Source organism: Aythya fuligula, chromosome 2 (genome assembly GCF_009819795.1).
Source record: "Aythya fuligula isolate bAytFul2 chromosome 2, bAytFul2.pri, whole genome shotgun sequence".
Taxonomy (NCBI): domain Eukaryota; kingdom Metazoa; phylum Chordata; class Aves; order Anseriformes; family Anatidae; genus Aythya; species Aythya fuligula.
In genome coordinates, this window is record NC_045560.1 from 27055609 (window position 1) to 27075283 (window position 19675).

Genomic DNA, 19675 nt, shown 5'->3' on the forward strand with positions numbered 1-19675 from the left:
TATTTAAGCATGGAGTTTTTCAACTGAGCTGAGGCCAATGGGATGAAGTTCAACGAAACTTCATTGTGTTCAAGAAAACCCTCATTGTTGCCTTTCAATACTTAAAGGGGGCTTATAAAAAAAAAAAAAAAAGATGGAAAGTGACTCTTCACATAACCAGATGATGACAGGACAAGGGAGAATGGTTTTAAACTTTAGTTTAGCCCTGTAGCGTGTGCAAAGAAGGTTTACGAAGCTGGTGAAGGGCCTGGAGCACAAGTCCTGTGAGGAGCAGCTAAGGGAGCTGGGTTTGTTAGTCTGGGGAAGAGGAGGCTCAGGGGAGACCTCATTGCTCTCTGCAACTGCCTGAAGGTGTGGGGAGCTGGGGGTTGGCCTCTTCTCACAGGTAACTAGTGACAGGACTAGAGGGAAGAATGGCCTCAAGTTGCACCAGGGGAGGTTCAGGTAGGAAATGAGGAGACATTTCTGCTCAGAAAGAGCAATCGGGCACTGGGAAAGGTTGCCCAGGGAGGTATTGGAGTCACCATCCCTGGGTATGTTCAAGGAAAAGTTGGAGGTGGTTCTTAGGGACATGGTTTACAGTGGGTGACATCGGTGGTAGGGGGATGGTTGGACCAGACAATCTTGAAGGTCTCTTCCTACCTTAATGACAGTGTGATTCTATAAATTCAAATGGACGTTGCCACTGTAGGGTGTTTTTTGTTTTTGTTTTTCAGGAGCAGCTAGTCCTAAAATATTTCTGGGAGGTGTATGGTAAGCTACGGTAGAATTTAACTACACAAAATGTTCATCTTTTCTGGATGGAAAGTTCTCTTCTCTGTATACTCATCTGGATACATATCTCAATTCCTATATATAAATATATAGGGACCTATTTGTTTCTCTGGTTATCTAAATCTCTCTCTGTCTCCAACTTCAATAACTTGCTTGCCTATATCAATGTAACAAGTTATTCCTAATGAAGTGTAGGATATTATACTGACTTCCTGACTCCAGGCTACTTTGGGGTGAGGGTCTTTTTGGGATGGGGACATGTGTTTTTTTTTTCCCTTCAGATGACTTTTTTTTTTTTTTTTTCTCATGAGGGTCATATTTTGTGCTAATCTTGTTCTTAAAAGGATTGTCACTGTCTCTTTGTTTTAGGATTTCTTACATTGTCTTCGTGATCTAACTGAAATAAAAGCCAAATACTGGATTTGAGACCTAGCCTAGAAAAAAGTCTCTCAATACATCTTCAAAGTTTGACAGTATATTAATGTTATGTATTAGTATTTTTTAAGTTTTGAATGTACAATTTCCAGCAAAACTGCAAACAATACTGTGATCTATCCCTCTTGCTCTTCTGTTCCCCTAGACTTTGTGTTTATTCCTCTCTTGCTGACTATATTTGCACATCTGTTCACTATTAAAGGTCTCCAGTGCATAGATATTTTTGTATGATAGCACAGGCTTTTTTACAGAGCAGTAGCTTGATTCTTCCCATGATCTTTTTGCACCATGAGTAGGCAGTTTATTTGCTTGAAACCTTTTATTTGACCCTTTGGTTATTTCCAGCTCTATACATAGCTAATATTATTTATCACAAGAAAAGATCCAGATCATTTATAATATACTTTGAAGATATTTATTCTTCTGTTTTAAAAAAAAAAAAAAAAAAAAAAAAAAGGAAAGAAACCAAAACCAGATTTATTTAAAGTAGTGTCAAATTTTAGTTCAGACTTCTTTCTGTAAAAGGCAAATAATTCTTGATTTCATCAGCTTTTTGTTCAGCTTTTGTTCTACACCACTGAATCCCTTCATTTTCAAGGTCCTGTCCTTGTGTTCTAGTGTTCCTTGGCAAAACAAAATTAATTGTGCCCTCAGGGCTGTTTGTTGTTGTTGTTTGTTTGTTTTGTTTTGTTTTATTTTTGGAGTGTCATTATATTAGTTCTGAGTATAAAAATAGCAGGATTTCTTGTTTTGGGCTGCTGTCCGTTTTTTATTTTCTAATTTGAAACTAACAAAGCCAGATTTTTGGAAAAAAAAAATAAAACTTTTAATCTGCTGTAAACAAGTTCATTTTGTATGGCATATGCCATCTTTTGGTTATCTGGGGAGGGGTAGCAGTTGTACAAGCATTGTTTAAATGTATCAAGAACTCAAGAACTGTCCAGAATGCCTATGTCTTAGTATCTACTAAGGTGGTTTTTTTGTTGTTGTTGGTTGTTTTTTTTTTCTGTCTGCAAAAGAGTAAGAATGCCACACTTTATCAGATGTTGCTTTCTATTTTAATCACATGATAATATTTTTCAGTTTTAATAATAGGGTTATTAGGGTTATGGTTAAAAGTAGAAAGGATATTAGCAAATATTTATATACATCTTTCAGTGCTTTTCTCTTTTTAACTTAGTAGCATATATTAAAGCATAAAATAACTTTTTTTTTTTTTTTTTTTTTTTTTTTTAATTAAACACAGAGGCCCTGAGAAAAGAAATTTGCAGACTTGACATAAAGGACAAGAAGAATCCTGGGTTTTATGTAATTCCCAATGAAAGTCCTACCCTGACAAGTGAAAAGATTGTACTGGTGTTAATCCAAATGTGCTTTAATGAGGAAAACAACAACAACAAAAATACTAATTACTTATAGCTGTGGAATTTACATTCAAATGAGGTGATAATTTGTCTTAATTTATGGCACTAAATGCTGTAATAAGAGCACTAATTTCAGGAGCCACTTACTCTTGTTTAAAGTGAGAGCACATTTTATTCTTCCAAGAGAACAAGACACCTCTGTCATTAAATGCTGAGTGTAAGCAGTTTGGGTATTTTAATCCTAAAAGTAAAATCTCATCCTTGCCACATGTAATATTACCAATTTAATATAAACATGGATGGAAAAGTTATGCTCCTCTGTGTGTGTGTGTGTGTGTGTGTAATAAAGTTGTTGCTATGGTGTTGTAGATAACATGCTATACAGGAATCTAGTTAATGTGAATACCATAATGGGAAGAGCAGTGGAGAGTGGCAGTAATATATTCATGTTCACATGGGTTTTGGATTCTTCTCAGCCATTTCTTCCTCAATACATGTGAACTCCCAGCTTTAAAAACTTCAAATGGCAGTCATTTCTAGAAGAAATAAGGAATTGATTAATTTTCTTGAAATGTTCAGAAAAAAAAAATATGCTGCTAGTTCCCTGTACTGAATTTTCCTGTACTGAAAGAGGAAATATAGAATTCAAAACGATTTACTGGGGAGGAGCTATATGGCTTTTGTAAAGGAAGTTGTGCACCACTGATAACAAAGCTCTTTGGAGCCCATGCCTCACTCACTGAGCATGTGCACCTAAGGCAGTTAGTACAGTCTTCCTGGGCTTCCAGAAAGGTACCTCACCAAAGGAAAGTTATATTGGATTAAGAGGTAAAGTTTACTAATTTATAAATAAGTCATGAGGAGAAGAAAAAGGAAAGGGAATAAATGGCCAATGGAAAGAAGTCACTGGAGGATGCATGCTATGGCCTGTCGTACTCAATATGGTCATAAGTGATCTAGAGAAAGGAGTAAAAAGTGGGGTGACAAATTTTGTGAAAGTGCTGTCAATGCTGATGAATGTGAAATAATACACACGAGAAAAATGATCTTAAATTCACATATAATATGATGGATTTTCAACTTCTCTGACCGTAATGATCAAAAAATCAAATACAATGTTAGAAACTGTATGATAAGGAATAAAGAGCAAAGTAGAAAACCTCACTGTGTTACTGTATTAATCCATGACTGCAAAGTGCACTTTTGTTCCCACCATCTCAGAAAAGCATCAAGACTGATCAAAGGTAGAAAATATGTATGTATCACATACTATAGGAGACACTTAAATAGATTGTTTTATCCTGGAAAAGAGGTGCTTGAAGAAGGACCTGGTTAAGACAACTTACTTATTCATCAATGCAGGTTTTTCGACATTCTTCATCTGTTTCAAATCTATTGTTGTTACCATTACAACCTCCGTACCAGAACCGACCACAAGAATTGCCATTTTTGTCATAATACCATTTTACCACATAGTCTCGACAATCCCCTGGTTTCATAGGTTCCAAGCACCTTGGATCTGAAAGTATATTATTAAAAGTTAGCTTGGATTCCGAGGATAAGTTACATTATCCTAAGAGTTCATTTTGTAGTTAAAGCATCCTTTTTTTCTTTTTCTTTCTTGTAGTGCCCAGAATATATTTGCATATGAAATTTGTAGCCAAATTCTGTTTCAATTAACAAAGTACATGAACAGGTCTGAAAAGAATACAGGATCGGTTTGAAATGAGACTGCTTAAATTCAGATGCAAGACTCAGATGGGTATTTAAATAGGTAAGCACAATGATACACAAGGTTGTCATCTAGGTTTGAAACTCTGGCTCTCAGTGTGTGCGCTATCTGCAGCCAGAGCACCCAGAAAAACAAAATTATGATTACAGTGACTGCATTGGGTAGGGTTTGTTGGTTGCTTGTTTTTGGTACAGACTTGCTACCCCATAGTCAGGTTAAATATTACTTACCTTTTTGAGATGATGCTATCTGTGGTTGCAACACTGCTAGGCTGCGATCTTCAGTAATGGTTACATTGAGCAAAGGATTGGCAACGGGACTGTGGGGTCTGGATTCAACTATGTCATAAAGTGGGGGGAATTTTGATTCTCTATGAACAGAAGTGGTCACAGTGTGATCCTGAGCAGATGGCAGCACCTCAGTGTATCTGGTCTGCGGTGGACTAAGCTGCAAAAGGAATCAAAAATCTGGTAACTTAAAATACTGTCTCAGATGTTACAAAGAAAAAAATGAGAAAATTAAGTAGGAAAGTAAGGGTCTTTCTCACACATGTTATCTAGCAATAATGGCAGGTGGATTCAGACCTTGTTTTAGTGATTACTCAGTATGGGGCCATGATTTTAGAATCCTAGAATTACAGTCCAATGCAAAAAGCGAAACAATACTGAAGGGCTGAAAATACCTATCACATGTAGCCAATGTAGCCATGACGAGCAACATTGCACCAACAATCAACTTTTACATAAATAAATGCTTACATACTATCTTCCTGAACGGGGAATATATCTGCAGGATTTCCAAATCACTTTTAAGGTGCATCAGAATTCCAAAAAAGTGAGGACTGCTACCATTTATTGCAACTAAGAAACAGTATTACCCTCTTCTGCAAACTGTTCTAAACAAATAATTTCAATCTAACTTTAAAAGTTTTCTTCAGATCTTTTGGTACAGCCAAATGACACATTCTTTACATATTACAAGATTGATAATGGTGCATTAAATAGTGTATGAATTTAAATAAATATTTGATAACTTACTGGGTAACCAATTCCTTCTGTAGGGGGCATATAAGTCTCTGAAGTCGTCATTCTAGGTAACTGACTAACTTCAGTGGGTATTTCAGATCCTGGGCTTGGAGACGGAGATAGAACATCTTTTCTGGTGTAGACTTCAGATACATTATCACAAATTTTTGTGAAGAGTTTATTTTCAAGAGCTGAAAAGATTAACAAAATAATGAAATGTATTAGGGGTAATAAAGAAAAGTCACAGTGATTCTCCACAAGCTTTTAGTGCAGTATTAACCTTAAATCTTCAATGACAATGAAACACTGCCTTCTGAAGTTATGTCAAAACTCAAATGAGAAATAATAAAGTAACACACTCTCAAAGTTATTTGATTTTAAGAACCTCTAGTTCTTCTATGAAACAACAGATAAAAGTACCAAAATCCCTTTTTAAGCCTAAATCATAACTCCATGGTCTACAGAAAAAAAAAAAAAAAAAAAAAAAAAAAAAAAGAAAAAAAAAAAAAAAAAGATTTTATTTCTAATAAGGAAAAACGGGGTTATACTTTCTACTTATGCACACACACACTAAATAAATAAATAAATAAATAAATAAATAAATAAATAAATAATCAGCAACTGGGATATCTTTTATGTTGAATTCTGAAGCCAGAACCAGAGCCCTAATTTTAATGCTAGCTGGGACCAGAACTGTAGCTCGGATTCTGTTCTCACTTTTTAAGACTTCAGCCTTAAATACAGACCTAAGTCCATCCACAGGCTCAGCGTAGCAAAATGAGTTTATGCTCAGGATAAATACAGTTTATAAGGTTAGTCTGTGGTTAGTCTAGACCAAAGTACTTTTTTTTTTTCCATTGGTCATTATAGGTTTCATTTGTTTTTTGATGTGATTCCAGCTGTGGCCAGATAATTTTTCAAGCCTTGGTTTGAAATGAATAATGGAGAATAAAGCAGATCCCTTGTTGGTATTCCTCCACCATCTCTTCCCTAGAATCAGGATGAAAGCATAGCTTTTCCTATGGCTTTCAGAAGAATACAAGAGATGGTAAAGGGACTGCAAGACTGACAAATCACCAGCGGAGTACAACAGCCATAGGAAAGACAGAGAGAGAGACAGAGCTATTGCACCAAGGTGGAAAGAAATCTGCACCTCTCTCAGGGATGAATCTGTGTGTGGCCCAGCACAAAAGCACTGTGAGAGAAAGCTGGTGCTGGCTCTCAGTAAAGAGTGCCCCAAAGAAGGCTTTTGCTGTAAAAATTGCTGTACATTGTGCTTTATTGCTTCTGCGAGAGGTAAGAGCTTGGCAAAGGTTTCATTTGCCCAAAGAACAAGGGAAACTGAAAAACGAGCTGCATCCAAAAGACAGACATAAGCTGCCATTCAATGAGCCTCTACTGGCTGTCTTGCCTTGCTACAGGAAAGGACAAACCCTGTTAATTGCTTATTTAAAATTTTCTCTTACAAACATAGTTTCTTTTACCTGAAAGTGTCATGAAGTCATCTATCTCGTAAACATGTTCTTCATTAGGGTCTGTTGCAATGAGGTCCATTTCTTTCAGAAAATCACTGTAGTGGGGATCAGTCTTTTGAACAACCCCAATGACAAATATCTCAATATTTGTAGTGTGGGCCTCCCTTACCACCACATCCAGTCGTACTTTGTCACGAGTGTCTGCTTGTCCATCCGTTATTACCACAGCAACTTTCCTCACTGCTGGGCGTGCTGCCTGAAATAACTTAATAGTTTCTCTGATGGCAGAAGCTGTGTATGTGCCTTCTCCTAAGTAGGGCATTTTATCAACAGCAGATTTCAGCTGTTCTTTGGTTGTGTACTGCTTCAGAGAAGACACCAACTCCACTTTATGGCTGAAGTTGATAATCCCAATGCGGGTTGTAGCATGGTTGGCTGAAACCTTGTCAATGACTGTTTTCATAAAAGTTTTGATAATATTGAAGTTATCTGGTCCAACACTTTCTGAACTGTCAATAACAAATACTAGTTCCAGTGGTGTTACTCTGCATCTGATACCACAACCTAGAAGAATAACAATTTCAGGTATTTAATGAGAAAACATCTTCTGATTATAAAAATGAATTTAAGTCAAATATCTGATTTACAGTCAGTTAAAACTCAGCTAATAAAATTATATAATACTTAGATTTTATAGTCAGTGGTACTGAGAAATAGAAACAGAGTTGGACTAAACTACTTCCATTATTGCTCTGGAAACAGTGAGTATTTTTCACATAAATGGTATTCTCACACACAAGCATGCAGAAGATTAATCAATTCAGGCAATATAAATTCAGTGTGTTTTATTAGATTTTTTTTTCAAACTTGAATGCTTACCACATATTTCACTGATAAGTCTGATAACTTCTTCTCTCTGAAAAAGAGTATTAATTAACTTGATGTTTGTTGTAATTTTAAGAATGATTACATTTATTAATTTATTTACTTATGAAAGTGTAAGACAATGCAACACCCCCCGATCAACCTTAATATCATATAAACTATGAGTATTTAAACAAACAAACAAACAAACAAAACAAACAAACAAACAAACAAAAAAAACTTTTAAATTACTTCATGTACATACTTACCGAAAGACCAGGTTCACCTTTTCTTCCCCAAATTCCCTGAAAATATGTAGAGTGAGATAATTAACACAATCCAAGTTTGTCTAATATCTATTGTAAAAAATTAAGTAATGTGAAATATATTTTACTTTTGGTCCTGGAGGTCCTGGATCTCCCATCTCTCCTTTGGCACCTTTGCTTCCCGGATCACCTTTATCTCCATAGTCTCCCTAATTGAAAACAGTCTTATTAAATACATCCTCAATTCCAGTATTGGTAGTAGTAAGAGCTGCAGCTGTGGTTCAAATAGTCTTCAAGATTAATTTTCTGAATTTTGTCCTGTGACTGGTTTATCATGTAGGCATGAACTACAGAATCTTAGGGAAAGCAACACTGGCAATATAAACATTTTCAAGAAATTTCCATGAAAAATTACCTTAATTTAGGAGTGAGAAGTAAAGACACCTTTACACTGATGCTGAGATTATATATTTTTTCTTTTTCTTTGATTTTCTTGAATTCTAAACTAACTAGACCTAAATTCTAAATTCTAGAATTCTAAACTATTAGACTTATGTTAATGCAAACCTATGGAGAGACTTAACTGCTTCCAATCTGCCAATGTATTGAAATTTAGACCAGTTTCGCACAGAACCCCCATGAAATATTGGAAGCTTGCAAAGATGAGAGCAAGAGATATGCCTAGACTGTTACATACATTGGAAAATACATAGTTTCACATTTAAAAGCAAATTTTGCACTTTTTTCTTCAAGTAACTAGACCTTTTGATTTCCAAGTTCAACTTTACTTCATTTTGAGATATAGTTTTCAGATAATGCAGGAATTAAATATAACATCAAAACATTCAGGATCTAAATTTGATACTTCTTCAAGAAGGTGATTGTGCAGGACAGTTTTTTACTTCTCTCTGAAAGTTACTAACCACCTTACATTTCACTTGAAATTTTAAATTTTAGGGACTTTTAACTAGAATACTATCCATTTTTATATTATTCCTCATTACTACTAGAGAATGGCATCACACAGATATTTCCTCTGTTACAGCATTTGCCATGGTGATTGCCATCAATTGTATGGACCTCTTTTGGCTCTCTGAGTCTGATTCTGATCTTAATCAAACTTATATAAACCTGAAAATTGTGTATAGGTCCTCCATAGTGTAAAGGAAATCAGACTCCACTAAGTAAGCTCTTGGAGGTCACTTTCTGTTCTATTTTCATAAAATCATAATATCCAGCAAACAATATTTCTTTCCATTATTTGTCTGTGAGCTATATTTAACCTCATCAAAGTTAATGTCAGCATAAGGGACAGCAAATATGATCTACTGGCTGTGGTGATGCTGGTATTCTCTTACATATAAATTGATTTGGTAATTGGCACATCCAGTGGAAAATACGTAGATGAAAATCCTACAGAACTCATCTATTCCTTTTCATCTGTGACAACTCTGCTTTATTAATAGCAAACAGCAAAACTGAACATTTGGAGACACTGACACTGGGCCTTCCCCCCCCCCCTTTTTTTTCCCGTCAAAGCCTGGCAAATAAAATGACATTTTGTAATGCCTGAAAAATATCTGAAGATAACTGAATACATAATTTGAATAATATTATTCTCCTGCTAACAGGTATGATCTCATTCCAGGTATTACTTCAGAGCCTGATCCTTCATGACATTTGGGATTTTCACAGACTCCAAAGCTGACAATAAGTACCAAGCATTTACCTTGCCAACTATACAAAACAATGTCTTTGCCTACTATTTATCTTCAAAGACCTGTCACACCAAATGACCAATAAAGGAAGGAAAAAAAAAAAAAAAAAAACTTTTTTCTTTTTTTCCTACTGCAAGCTTAGAATTTACCTTTGGTCCAGGAATACCAATTCCTAATGAACCCTTTGGTCCAGGAAAACCTTGATTTCCTTTTTCTCCCTAAACAGAATATGGAAAGAAATTTTAATGGAAAATAGAAATAAATTCCATGCATTATCTATTCACTTTGTAACATTCTGCATCACAGAGAAAGCCAGATACTTGTATTACGAAATTAAATGTAATTTTCAAGACAGGAGCAGTGTGCAGCTGGAGAGATAGGCATTTGAGTATGTTTCATAATGTACGTGAAGCCTTCATGAAGTATAAAACAATTTATTCCAATTTAATTAAAACAAGATGTCATTTCACTGACAGAGGTGGAAGACAAAAGTAACCACAATGAGGTTCACTCATCCAGTCTACAAGTAGTAAAACCAGGTCCAACACAAAAGTTCTTTCATCATAGCCCCCAGAATCTCTTCAGGGTTGACTTACTTTTTCTGATCTTAAGTAAATGAAAAGAGATTTTTGTTTGAGATCTCCGATCTCAATGTGGAGAGAACAGCTTTCTGATGATACTTCCAAACACACTATCAATCCGGCTACAAAGTTCAGATTTGTTTATAAGGATTGTTCTGTATGTCCTGCTGTACACACAGACCTGAAAAGCATGCACGTGCCAGCAATGTGGGCATACAGCATGTTATAAAACACAGTTGTTAGGAAATATGTATAGAAAATCCTTCACATCATAAGGCTTCCAGAAACTGTCCTGTTTTCTTTAACAACTATCTTTTCAGATCAAATACTGTATACATTTCAACCACAGCTAGAAGGGATTATATTCCCTGATACACACAAGCTTCATCAAAATTCATGTTTGCAGCATAACAGCAGTGCCCTGTGCAGGTACCAAAGAGTATCAATGAGATCAGCTATCACCTGTACCAAACGTAGCACGTGAGATATTAGCGGAAGCTTCTGCGCAGCCCAGTACAAGGCTAGTTATTTTTCAGCATTTTTCAGTCAAGAGCTCTCAGAGAGTCTCTCTAAAACATTATTATTAGCCTAATATTAGGATAGCTGTTCACAACTAGTCTTAGAGTGGCTACACTGCCCAGGCAGAGAAATATAAAAATATATTTCCAAATTTATCAAGACTCCAGCCTTTACCATAGGCACACTAGTGCCTTTGATGGACAGATGGACTGATCACTGATCATTTCTGCTGGGCTGGACAGGGGCTAGACAGGGACTTGGGGGCTTCTGCAGGTGGAGAAGCAGCTACATGGTGCACCACCCAGGCAGACACTTTCTCTTCCCATGGCTCAAGGTCCCGGCTCTCATGAGCTGGGAGTTTATCTGGAGTCAGACATGAGACACAGCTTCCCAGAAGAGGCAGCATACCAGAAGTCACAGGCAGTGGGTGGTTTTCCCTGGTCAAATCCTGAATTCCACAAAGATCCTGCTGAAATAAGAGCTTGTGCTTGCACACAGGTGAGTTGTGGCCTTGCCCTGTGCTAGGTGAAGGCACCTGCCACGCGCCACCTTTCACATCTCCACTGGGATGTGCCTCTCCACAAAACCCATAGAGCTCTGTCCTGTGGGAGCCTCTTTGGTTGACTAGCCCCAGCTCTGGGAGCTAAAAACCTCTGCTCCTCATCAGCCCTATATATCACTCATCTACTAATCATCAGCCTCTTGCTTCTGGAAGCACAACTCTCCCATTTCCCCACTCCACAATTTCTTACAAAAGCAAAAATTCAGACACTGCTATGTGGACTCTGCATACTGGGCAGGAAACTGCACTACAGCAAACTACACAGCTGATTCACTAAGGAAGAAGAAAGGAATTTCCTGCAAAGAGGAAATGTTACTAAGGCAGTGGGATGCCCAAGACAGTTTAGCTGGCATTGTTGTAGGAACATACAGTGACTATTTAATCTAATTTACTTTAAGGCACATTTTAGCAGGATTATACTTCCTAGGTTGCTAATGAAAATGACTTTTAAATACAGTGAAAAAAAAGAAAAGAAAATCAAAAAAAAAAAACAAACAGCCTGTGTCAATGCTAGCTGTCCAGCACTGGGACTGACTATCTTTCCTAACTACTCATCACAGAACTGCCCGATCAACCTCTTTGCAGATCTACAGAGCACACACATATGAACCAGAATTAGTATCTGCTTTGTATTCCAGTGGTCCTTCACTAACAATAAACGTCAGATCTAACAAAACTATAGATTTATTGAAGTCACTTGACACTGTTATGATGGTGTTTAGACAATGAAAATTGAATGAAACCTACACTTCTAAAAAAAAATCATACCTTTCTCACAGACACATAAGTGGCTTTTATCCTTCAAAATGTCAACCCCAGAACCAAATCCTGCTTCCCCTACTTGTGTAATCAATCATCAATATAGAAAAGATTTATCATAGATACCACAATTAAATGTTTAGAGACAAAACAAGAAGTATACTGCATTAAATACTTTATACTTTGCCAGTTCAATTTATGTAAATAATTGAATTTAAATTTGACCATCAGTCTTGTTCTAAAAGCTAAAGCAGTATGCATGTAAAAATGTACCCTTGGATCCCTGACCCTGCTATCATGCCAGATCGCTGATCAATAAGCAGACTTTTATGTTAAAATGTCATTCTCCAAACTGAGTGTAAATCTCGGAATGTCTAGACTGTGGTTTTAAAAGGAAACCAAACATAAAAAAGAAGACCTGTGGATGCTGATATCAACATAAAGTTACTTGAAATCCATCTCATTTCTAACATTCCATTCTTACTCAGGCAGAGCTCTACATATATATAAAAAATACTTGCAATGATATTGATAATTCAAATTCAGTAGCACAGTAACTCTAAGATGATGAAGAGGGGACAAAAAAGAATGAAGCTTGACATGGCTGTGAAGAGATAGAAGGACAGATGATAGATGCTCAACAAGCATCAGTGTACGGAAGAAACAGGCACTGATACCATAGCAGTACCAATGTTAACATCCAAAACTGTATGTGTATCTGTTTATCTATCTATAGACACAGAGCATATTTTGACTAACTTTTATCCTTCCTCAGGAATGGAAAAAGTAGTATATGATCTGTATAATGTAACATGATCAGATGCATTTGACTGATGAAACATTTCTGCCCAGAATAGCAAATTGCTTTTATAACAAACCGCACATATTCATGAACTTAAAAAAAATATATCCCAAGTATTAGATTCTGGGAACACGACAGAAATTTCTGTTAAAGCCACACAGGAAATTGTTTTCCTATACCATCAAACATATAGAAATAGCAGAAATTTTTCTATTTGCCACAAGAATAGTGTAAGCAGGCTTTAGAGATTCAGAAAAGGAAAATGAGAGGAGAGGAGAGGAGAGGAGAGGAGAGGAGAGGAGAGGAGAGGAGAGGAGAGGAGAGGAGAGGAGAGGAGAGGAGAGGAGAGGAGAGGAGAGGAGAGGAGAGGAGAGGAGAGGAGAGGAGAGGAGAGGAGAGGAGAGGAGAGGAGAGGAGAGGAGAGGAGAGGAGAGGAGAGGAGAGGAGAGGAGAGGAGAGGAGAGGAGAGGAGAGGAGAGGAGAGGAGAGGAGAGGAGAGGAGAGGAGAGGAGAGGAGAGGAGAGGAGAGGAGAGGAGAGGAAAGGAGAGGAAAGGAGAGGAAAGGAAAGGAAAGGAAAGGAAAGGAAAGGAAAGGAAAGGAAAGGAAAGGAAAGGAAAGGAAAGGAAAGGAAAGGAAAGGAAAGGAAAGGAAAGGAAAGGAAAGGAAAGGAAAGGAAAGGAAAGGAAAGGAAAGGAAAGGAAAGGAAAGGAAAGGAAAGGAAAGGAAAGGAAAGGAAAGGAAAGGAAAGGAAAGGAAAGGAAAGGAAAGGAAAGGAAAGGAAAGGAAAGGAAAGGAAAGGAAAGGAAAGGAAAAAAAAATTCTGTATATTGTCACATTAGAATACCTAGTATCTTTGCGGCTACAGATAATGATTAGAAGAAAAATGCAAACAGATCAAGACCAAAGTTTTTGCCATATGATTCTAACCACGCACAGATCTCTGTCTAGAAAAGTCCTGAGACATGATAAATCAGAATCAGTTGAAGAGACATATAGGAATGAGAAAAGAAAGAACATGGTAAGGTAAGTTTCTGTGCTATAAAACACTTCACAATGAAAAAAATGAAAGAGCTTTTTGCTGTATAAAAAGGGAAATGATTTAACAGAAGTATAAAAATGGGTAGACAGCTGGAGGACATTGAAGTTGGAATCAGAGTGAGTACTGAGTAAAACAAAGAAGCAGTAGGTACTTTCTTGGTAAAGCTTGTATGGGATAATTCCACCTTGAACCAAAGAAAGGTTCTCCTGTGAAATATTTTGCCAACAAAGTATGTTTTTATGATTTTTATTTACTTGTTATAGCATGCCAGTATTTTCCAATTAAAACCTATTTTGTCATCAAATTCTACTGTGGCTTCAGTTTCTGCAACCTACTGAAGTACCGTGAGGCATCTTTCTCAACCCAGTTGAAATAGTGCTCCTTTTACTGAGTCATGAGTGGTTTAATAACCTGTAATTGAAGAGTGGAGCTCAACTCTCCCAATCCAGGGAAATATTCAATCATATGTTCAACTTTAAGCATTCATTTAAGAGAATAGGAGGTACTTGGGTTTTTCTTCACTAGAGCCTCCAGTTTTAGTTTTAATTTTTCCACTTGCTTATGAAAAGACATTTTATTAACATTGAATACTGACAACGTGCCATGTTTGTGATTCTCCTTGTAAGGAGAGATGTTATGGTTATGGCTGGAACTAGGTAAGTAAAAATCTGCTTAAGAGGATGTGGAAGACTGGCTAAATTTTTTCATATTTCTATACCTATGTGTTGTTTGACTTCTCTTAGCAAACATGGTAGCTCTGTTACTGTCTTTATATAACAGAACCTAGAGAAAGCTGTAGATGTCTTCTGTGGACAGTGCTTTAAATCCAAGTAAATCAATAAAATGTGACAGAGATGAGACTTTTTCCACATTAAATATATCTGTAGCAACAAGAATAATTAGAGAGCCATCAATCACTTACCCAAAATACTGGAAGTCAGCAACTAAATTTTGCACACCTTATGTACAAGAAACTTAAATTACACTGAATATTTGCAGGAGTTCACTGACTCAGTGACAAAACAGAATTTATGCAGGAAGAAAAACAGACTCCTTGAAACTCCTTGAAGAGACAGTTTTGAGAAGAAATTGGACACATTATCATACTGAACTGGATTACCTTGTTTCCTTGTATGCTCTCGCCAGGGGGGCCAGGTGGACCAGGCAAGCCTTTCTGTCCCATAATACCCTATGACAGTCAGTCGGGAAAAAAAAAAAGAATTAGGAGATAAACACTATTCTGGGTAATAAGTAATCTCAAATTTGCTGCAAGCAAAAGTAAAACCTTTTTAAAGACTCTGGTTCTGATCTTTCTTTGGTTTATGTTTTCACACTGTAGGCTTTAGTAATTATCCCTGACAAATTCCCAGGAAAATAAAGGAACAATTAAGCTCAAAGTAATTAAAGGCTAAGATATTCCCATGAAACAGTGTGATACTTTTCACAGTTTTTCCGGGGCAGAAACCGACTTTATGCAACAGCTTTGTGCAATCACTCCAAATCACAAAGGCAACTGACAGTAGATGCACAAAAGGCCAGAGCAGTAAAACCCAGTGTAAGTTAACCTGCCAGGCACGTTAGCTCTTGTGCACCACGTACACATATATTTCAAACCACTGTGGTGCCACAGTGTCTGGGAGCACCAGGTCAGAAAATCCTAAGTGGGAGAGGAGGAAACAAAAGCCAAAGGAACACCCTCTGGTTTGTGTAGCTACAGTAAAAGACAGGTAAAAACTTTGCGCTCATCTGTGTGACAAAAGATTTTGCCACAAACTTTGAGAGAATGTCTTGTGAAAAGTATTGTTAATCTGTGTAAGTATAAACAGGGGTTCACCCAAAATATTGTTGTTCTAAAAATCTTATCTCAAGAACTAGATGCTGCAAGCAGGCCCTCACCCTTGCAAACAAGATATTGTTTCCCCACGAATAACATATTTTTCATTCTTGAAGGCTCTGGGGAAGCAGTATATAGGGTCACACATTTTGCGGGATTTTGACACTCAGTTTAAACTTACCAAACTTTTTAAACTGACTGTGTCCATATGATTTACTGAGGAAGTGAAATTTTTTTAGCTTCCAGAAAGCAAAGCAAAGTCAGACATATATCCTGCAAAAATATTCACACTCTACTCCTCACTACATTCCTGTATCAGGCTGGTAATAGCAACATTTCTCCATTCAGATACCAGTTTGTTTAAAATGGAGACATCTGTTAGCTTCTGCTACAGAAGTAAAAGTTACAAAGATGTATCTATGATTACCTTAAATTAATGTGGAGAAAGATACACAAATCCAATGTTTCTCCCCATTGACTTTGTAAAAATAATTGATGGACACATCCATGATAAAGTAATACAGGCATGCACTGAATTGCCTTTTTTACTAGCATTTTTTTTTTCTTTCTGAATTATCAGTCATTATAGTTGAGGGAGGAAAGAATTGTCTAGATGTTGCATGCTGGCTCCTTATAGAATTAACTTCTTGTTTTTATGTTTCCTTCCTAATGGTTTTACTAATGAGATTAAATGGATTCAATCTCATTGAACAAAACATAGAATTCATATTTGACATGTTTTCACCCACAAAAGAATCTCTTGGAAACATAATCAATACAAACAGAAGAAATGTGACATTTAACTCATTTATTAGCTTGACAGTTCTGTGTAATTTCCAGCTGTAATCTCATAAAATTTGGCTGCAAATGCAATTTTCATCCAGTCAGTATTCCTTCCTAACCCAGGCAGTAGAAGCGCATGTCTGGTGCCCATGTTTTTATGCGTGATGCCTGCTGCAATTGCACCAATACAAATCAATAACTGAGGAAGCTATTCTGGTGTCAGAGAGATCAGAGTCTGGCAGCATAAATGTGCAGAAAGCTTCAAGGCAGTGCCACACCAACCTTGGGACCAATCATTCCACTCCCCCGTGGTCCGGGGGGCCCAGGATAGCCTTTCATTCCACGGTCTCCCTGAAAAGAGTCATGGTATCATCAGTAGTTTTACATTTATTAACTGTTAGGCCTTTTACCCACTTGCAAAGCATTTTGTCAAACTTCTGAGTTTTAAAATCAAAATACAAAAATGTTATAAACAGTTGCATTATAAATTAAACAACAACTAAAAAAAGCCCAAAATGTAGGCACCCACATCATTTAAGCTCCAAGTAAGAACACTCTATTCCTCAAGCAAAGATCCACATGGTATAAACCACCAGCAGAGTAACACTCTGATTTATCTTACCAGCTACAGAAAAAAAAAAAAAATCAATTGAAAATGACATTTTTTTCTACCATGTTCTGTAAGTGCTTGCCAGAATGGACAAGATGCCCACTAGGAACAGGTAGGCACAAGGGCTCCTTATCGACAAGAAAAGGCACAGAGACATAGAGGAGGCTTTATTTTCCACAGTCTGTAACTGTGCAAGTCGATAGGCACACATGCAGCATATTTTCACTAGAAAATGCTCATCAGTTCAAAAAGAAAAGAAAAAAAAAAAAAGTACGTTATAGATGCAGAAATTTCTGAACCAGGTTCAGTAAATGTCTGTAAATCTGTGCATGTGCTGGCAAGAAAAAATGTTCTGATAAGCTATTGATCATCCAATATATTAACAACAGAGCCACTAAGAGATGGTATTTCTTGACAAAATAAATATTTTTATTGATAAAACCCTTCATTCTACTAGTTTTTGCAGTAGGAAAAGCTCTAATAATGGATGTGCCTGCAGAGGGAGCATTCTAACCAGAAGAGAGGCACAAGCATGAATCATGCAGATCTCAGATGAGACTTTGTGGTAGGTGAAAAGAAATAATATATTGTACTGGTTAAAATGGAACGAAAGAAAAGTACAGAATCTTTTAATGACTTCTTTTACTTTCAGTGAAGAATTGTGCAGCTTTCACATTATAATGACTGCTTTTTAGGTGAAATGCCCGAGATTCAGCCTCTAGTGACAGATCACTCCAATCTGTGGTTTTTGTACGTGGTTATGAAGCTCCCATGCCAAGTCCTGACTTGTACTGTTTATGTAAATATATCACAGCCTAAACTATGCTCAGGTTTGATGGATTTGGAGAGGTGGGAACCCTGAATCCAAAGGCTGAGGCTTAAATTTAGCTTATAATGCTTTCCTTCTTCATGTAACTTTTGGCTTCCAAATTTATTTTCAAACCCTTTTTCTTCCAAAACAATGGACATTGGCCAGCTTGAGTCAGGACACAGGCATGGTACAGGGATGCTCTTAGCTTTAAATTGGTGTGTCAAGCTCACGGTCTGTGGGATAAGTCAACTGTCGGATACAGTCAGGGGGAAATTTCTCCTTCAGATGTGATCAGAGAGGAGAGTTTGTTGATTGGTTTGGTTTGGTCTAGACAGGTTTGGAAAAGGAAGCAAAAAAGATGGCTACTTTTTTCTCACATATGAAAGGTGTTCTTACTGTGATCTGAGACTTTTATATCACACCTTCCCTACTAATGCAAACACAAAGGACATTGGAAATGCCCTTAAACTTTTTGTTTTGTTTTGTTTTCATTTTGTGGCAGATTCTAGCTGTAAACATTTAGAGATTACAATCTTAAGCACTTCAAGATTGTAGCACTAGAGTCTGACACACAGTGCTGGGAAATGCCCTTCTGCAGTGAGATGAAGGGTAGATATTCCTCATCGATTAAAACCTTCCTGATTTATCAGTTCCTCCTGCAAAGTATTTTCATTAGCTTCAGATTGTCATATTACTAGCAAATACTCAGAGTCTAGGTAAACGCAGCCATCTTCTTATTTAGTTCCATCTGTTATTAAGGGAAAAACTATTAGTCTTCAGTGTCCTCATAAACCATGAAACAAACCTAAGCAGATGTTGCACAGAGCAGACAAAGGTTTCTCTGCCTAAGCCTCTGAAACACGCCAGAGGTACCAAAGCTAAGAGGTGGTTATTTAGATATGGTTTTACAGTATGCATTGCTTTTTGGAGATTCTGGGCTGCTGTCGATTGTGAAGCAGCCTGTAAGCCACTGTGAAGGGAAGTAACTCAGCAGGGAAACAATTCCATGTGTTCCAGTATTGAATATACCTGCAACCTGCTCTTGGATCAGTCCTGACCAAAAAGAGCACATGAGGGACTTGAAGTTGTGTCTCTCTTCCTCCCATGGGTAACACATTCTTACCCAGGGTCATTGCAGGTGAAGGATTGAATTTTAGCTTCACATGCTTAGTTAATACCAGATGTCTCACTGAAAAGCTCTTTTGTAGAGCTTTATAGTAATTCTCAAAGTTTCTGTATTTCTTGGCTTAGGAAAAATACTTCTATTTTGCTTTATGAGTTGTGAAGTGGAGCAGTTCTTTTTTCTAAGATGTGACACTAAGCTGTCCTCCAGGGAATTCATTTCAAGAAGGATTAGTACTGCTCTTTGATGAGCTCTAATTTATTTTCTGCACTATGCTTGTAGACAAGCTTGTCACCATCTGCAGTGAACTAGAAAAACACCACTGAAACAAGAAAGAAAGAGCTGCATCAAGACAATGAAAGTGTGGTACTCCAATGCCTATTCCTTATCACTGGATCAAGAAAACTCGTTTAACGAGCTAATGCTCACCTGGGAAATAAATTTTGGCTTCTCATCATATACATCTCATTTACTGTGAGGCATGTATATTTGGTATTGAAACACACAGGAGACATTGCAGTGCTCTCTTTAGTGAGAACTAGTTGATAGAAGGGTATTTATAAGAAGAACATCTAAGAAAAGAGTAACTGCATCTCCA

At 37.0% G+C, this 19675-nt stretch overlaps 1 protein-coding gene across 1 annotated transcript in view; it reads right to left on the reverse strand.

Moving 5' to 3' along the window:
* Nucleotides 1-1679: 1679 nt before the first annotated feature.
* Nucleotides 1680-19675, reverse strand: part of COL28A1 (collagen type XXVIII alpha 1 chain) — a 66866-nt gene continuing 48870 nt past the window's right edge. Inside the window, exons 26-36 of the mRNA XM_032182138.1 lie at nucleotides 16816-16884; nucleotides 15037-15105; nucleotides 9803-9871; nucleotides 8064-8144; nucleotides 7939-7974; nucleotides 7685-7721; nucleotides 6815-7369; nucleotides 5343-5521; nucleotides 4536-4752; nucleotides 3920-4092; nucleotides 1680-3109 (exon numbers count right to left, since the gene is read on the reverse strand). Of these exons, the coding sequence (XP_032038029.1) occupies nucleotides 3920-4092; nucleotides 4536-4752; nucleotides 5343-5521; nucleotides 6815-7369; nucleotides 7685-7721; nucleotides 7939-7974; nucleotides 8064-8144; nucleotides 9803-9871; nucleotides 15037-15105; nucleotides 16816-16884 (1485 nt within the window). The 3' untranslated portion in view covers nucleotides 1680-3109. The remainder of the gene's footprint in view (nucleotides 3110-3919; nucleotides 4093-4535; nucleotides 4753-5342; nucleotides 5522-6814; nucleotides 7370-7684; nucleotides 7722-7938; nucleotides 7975-8063; nucleotides 8145-9802; nucleotides 9872-15036; nucleotides 15106-16815; nucleotides 16885-19675) is intronic.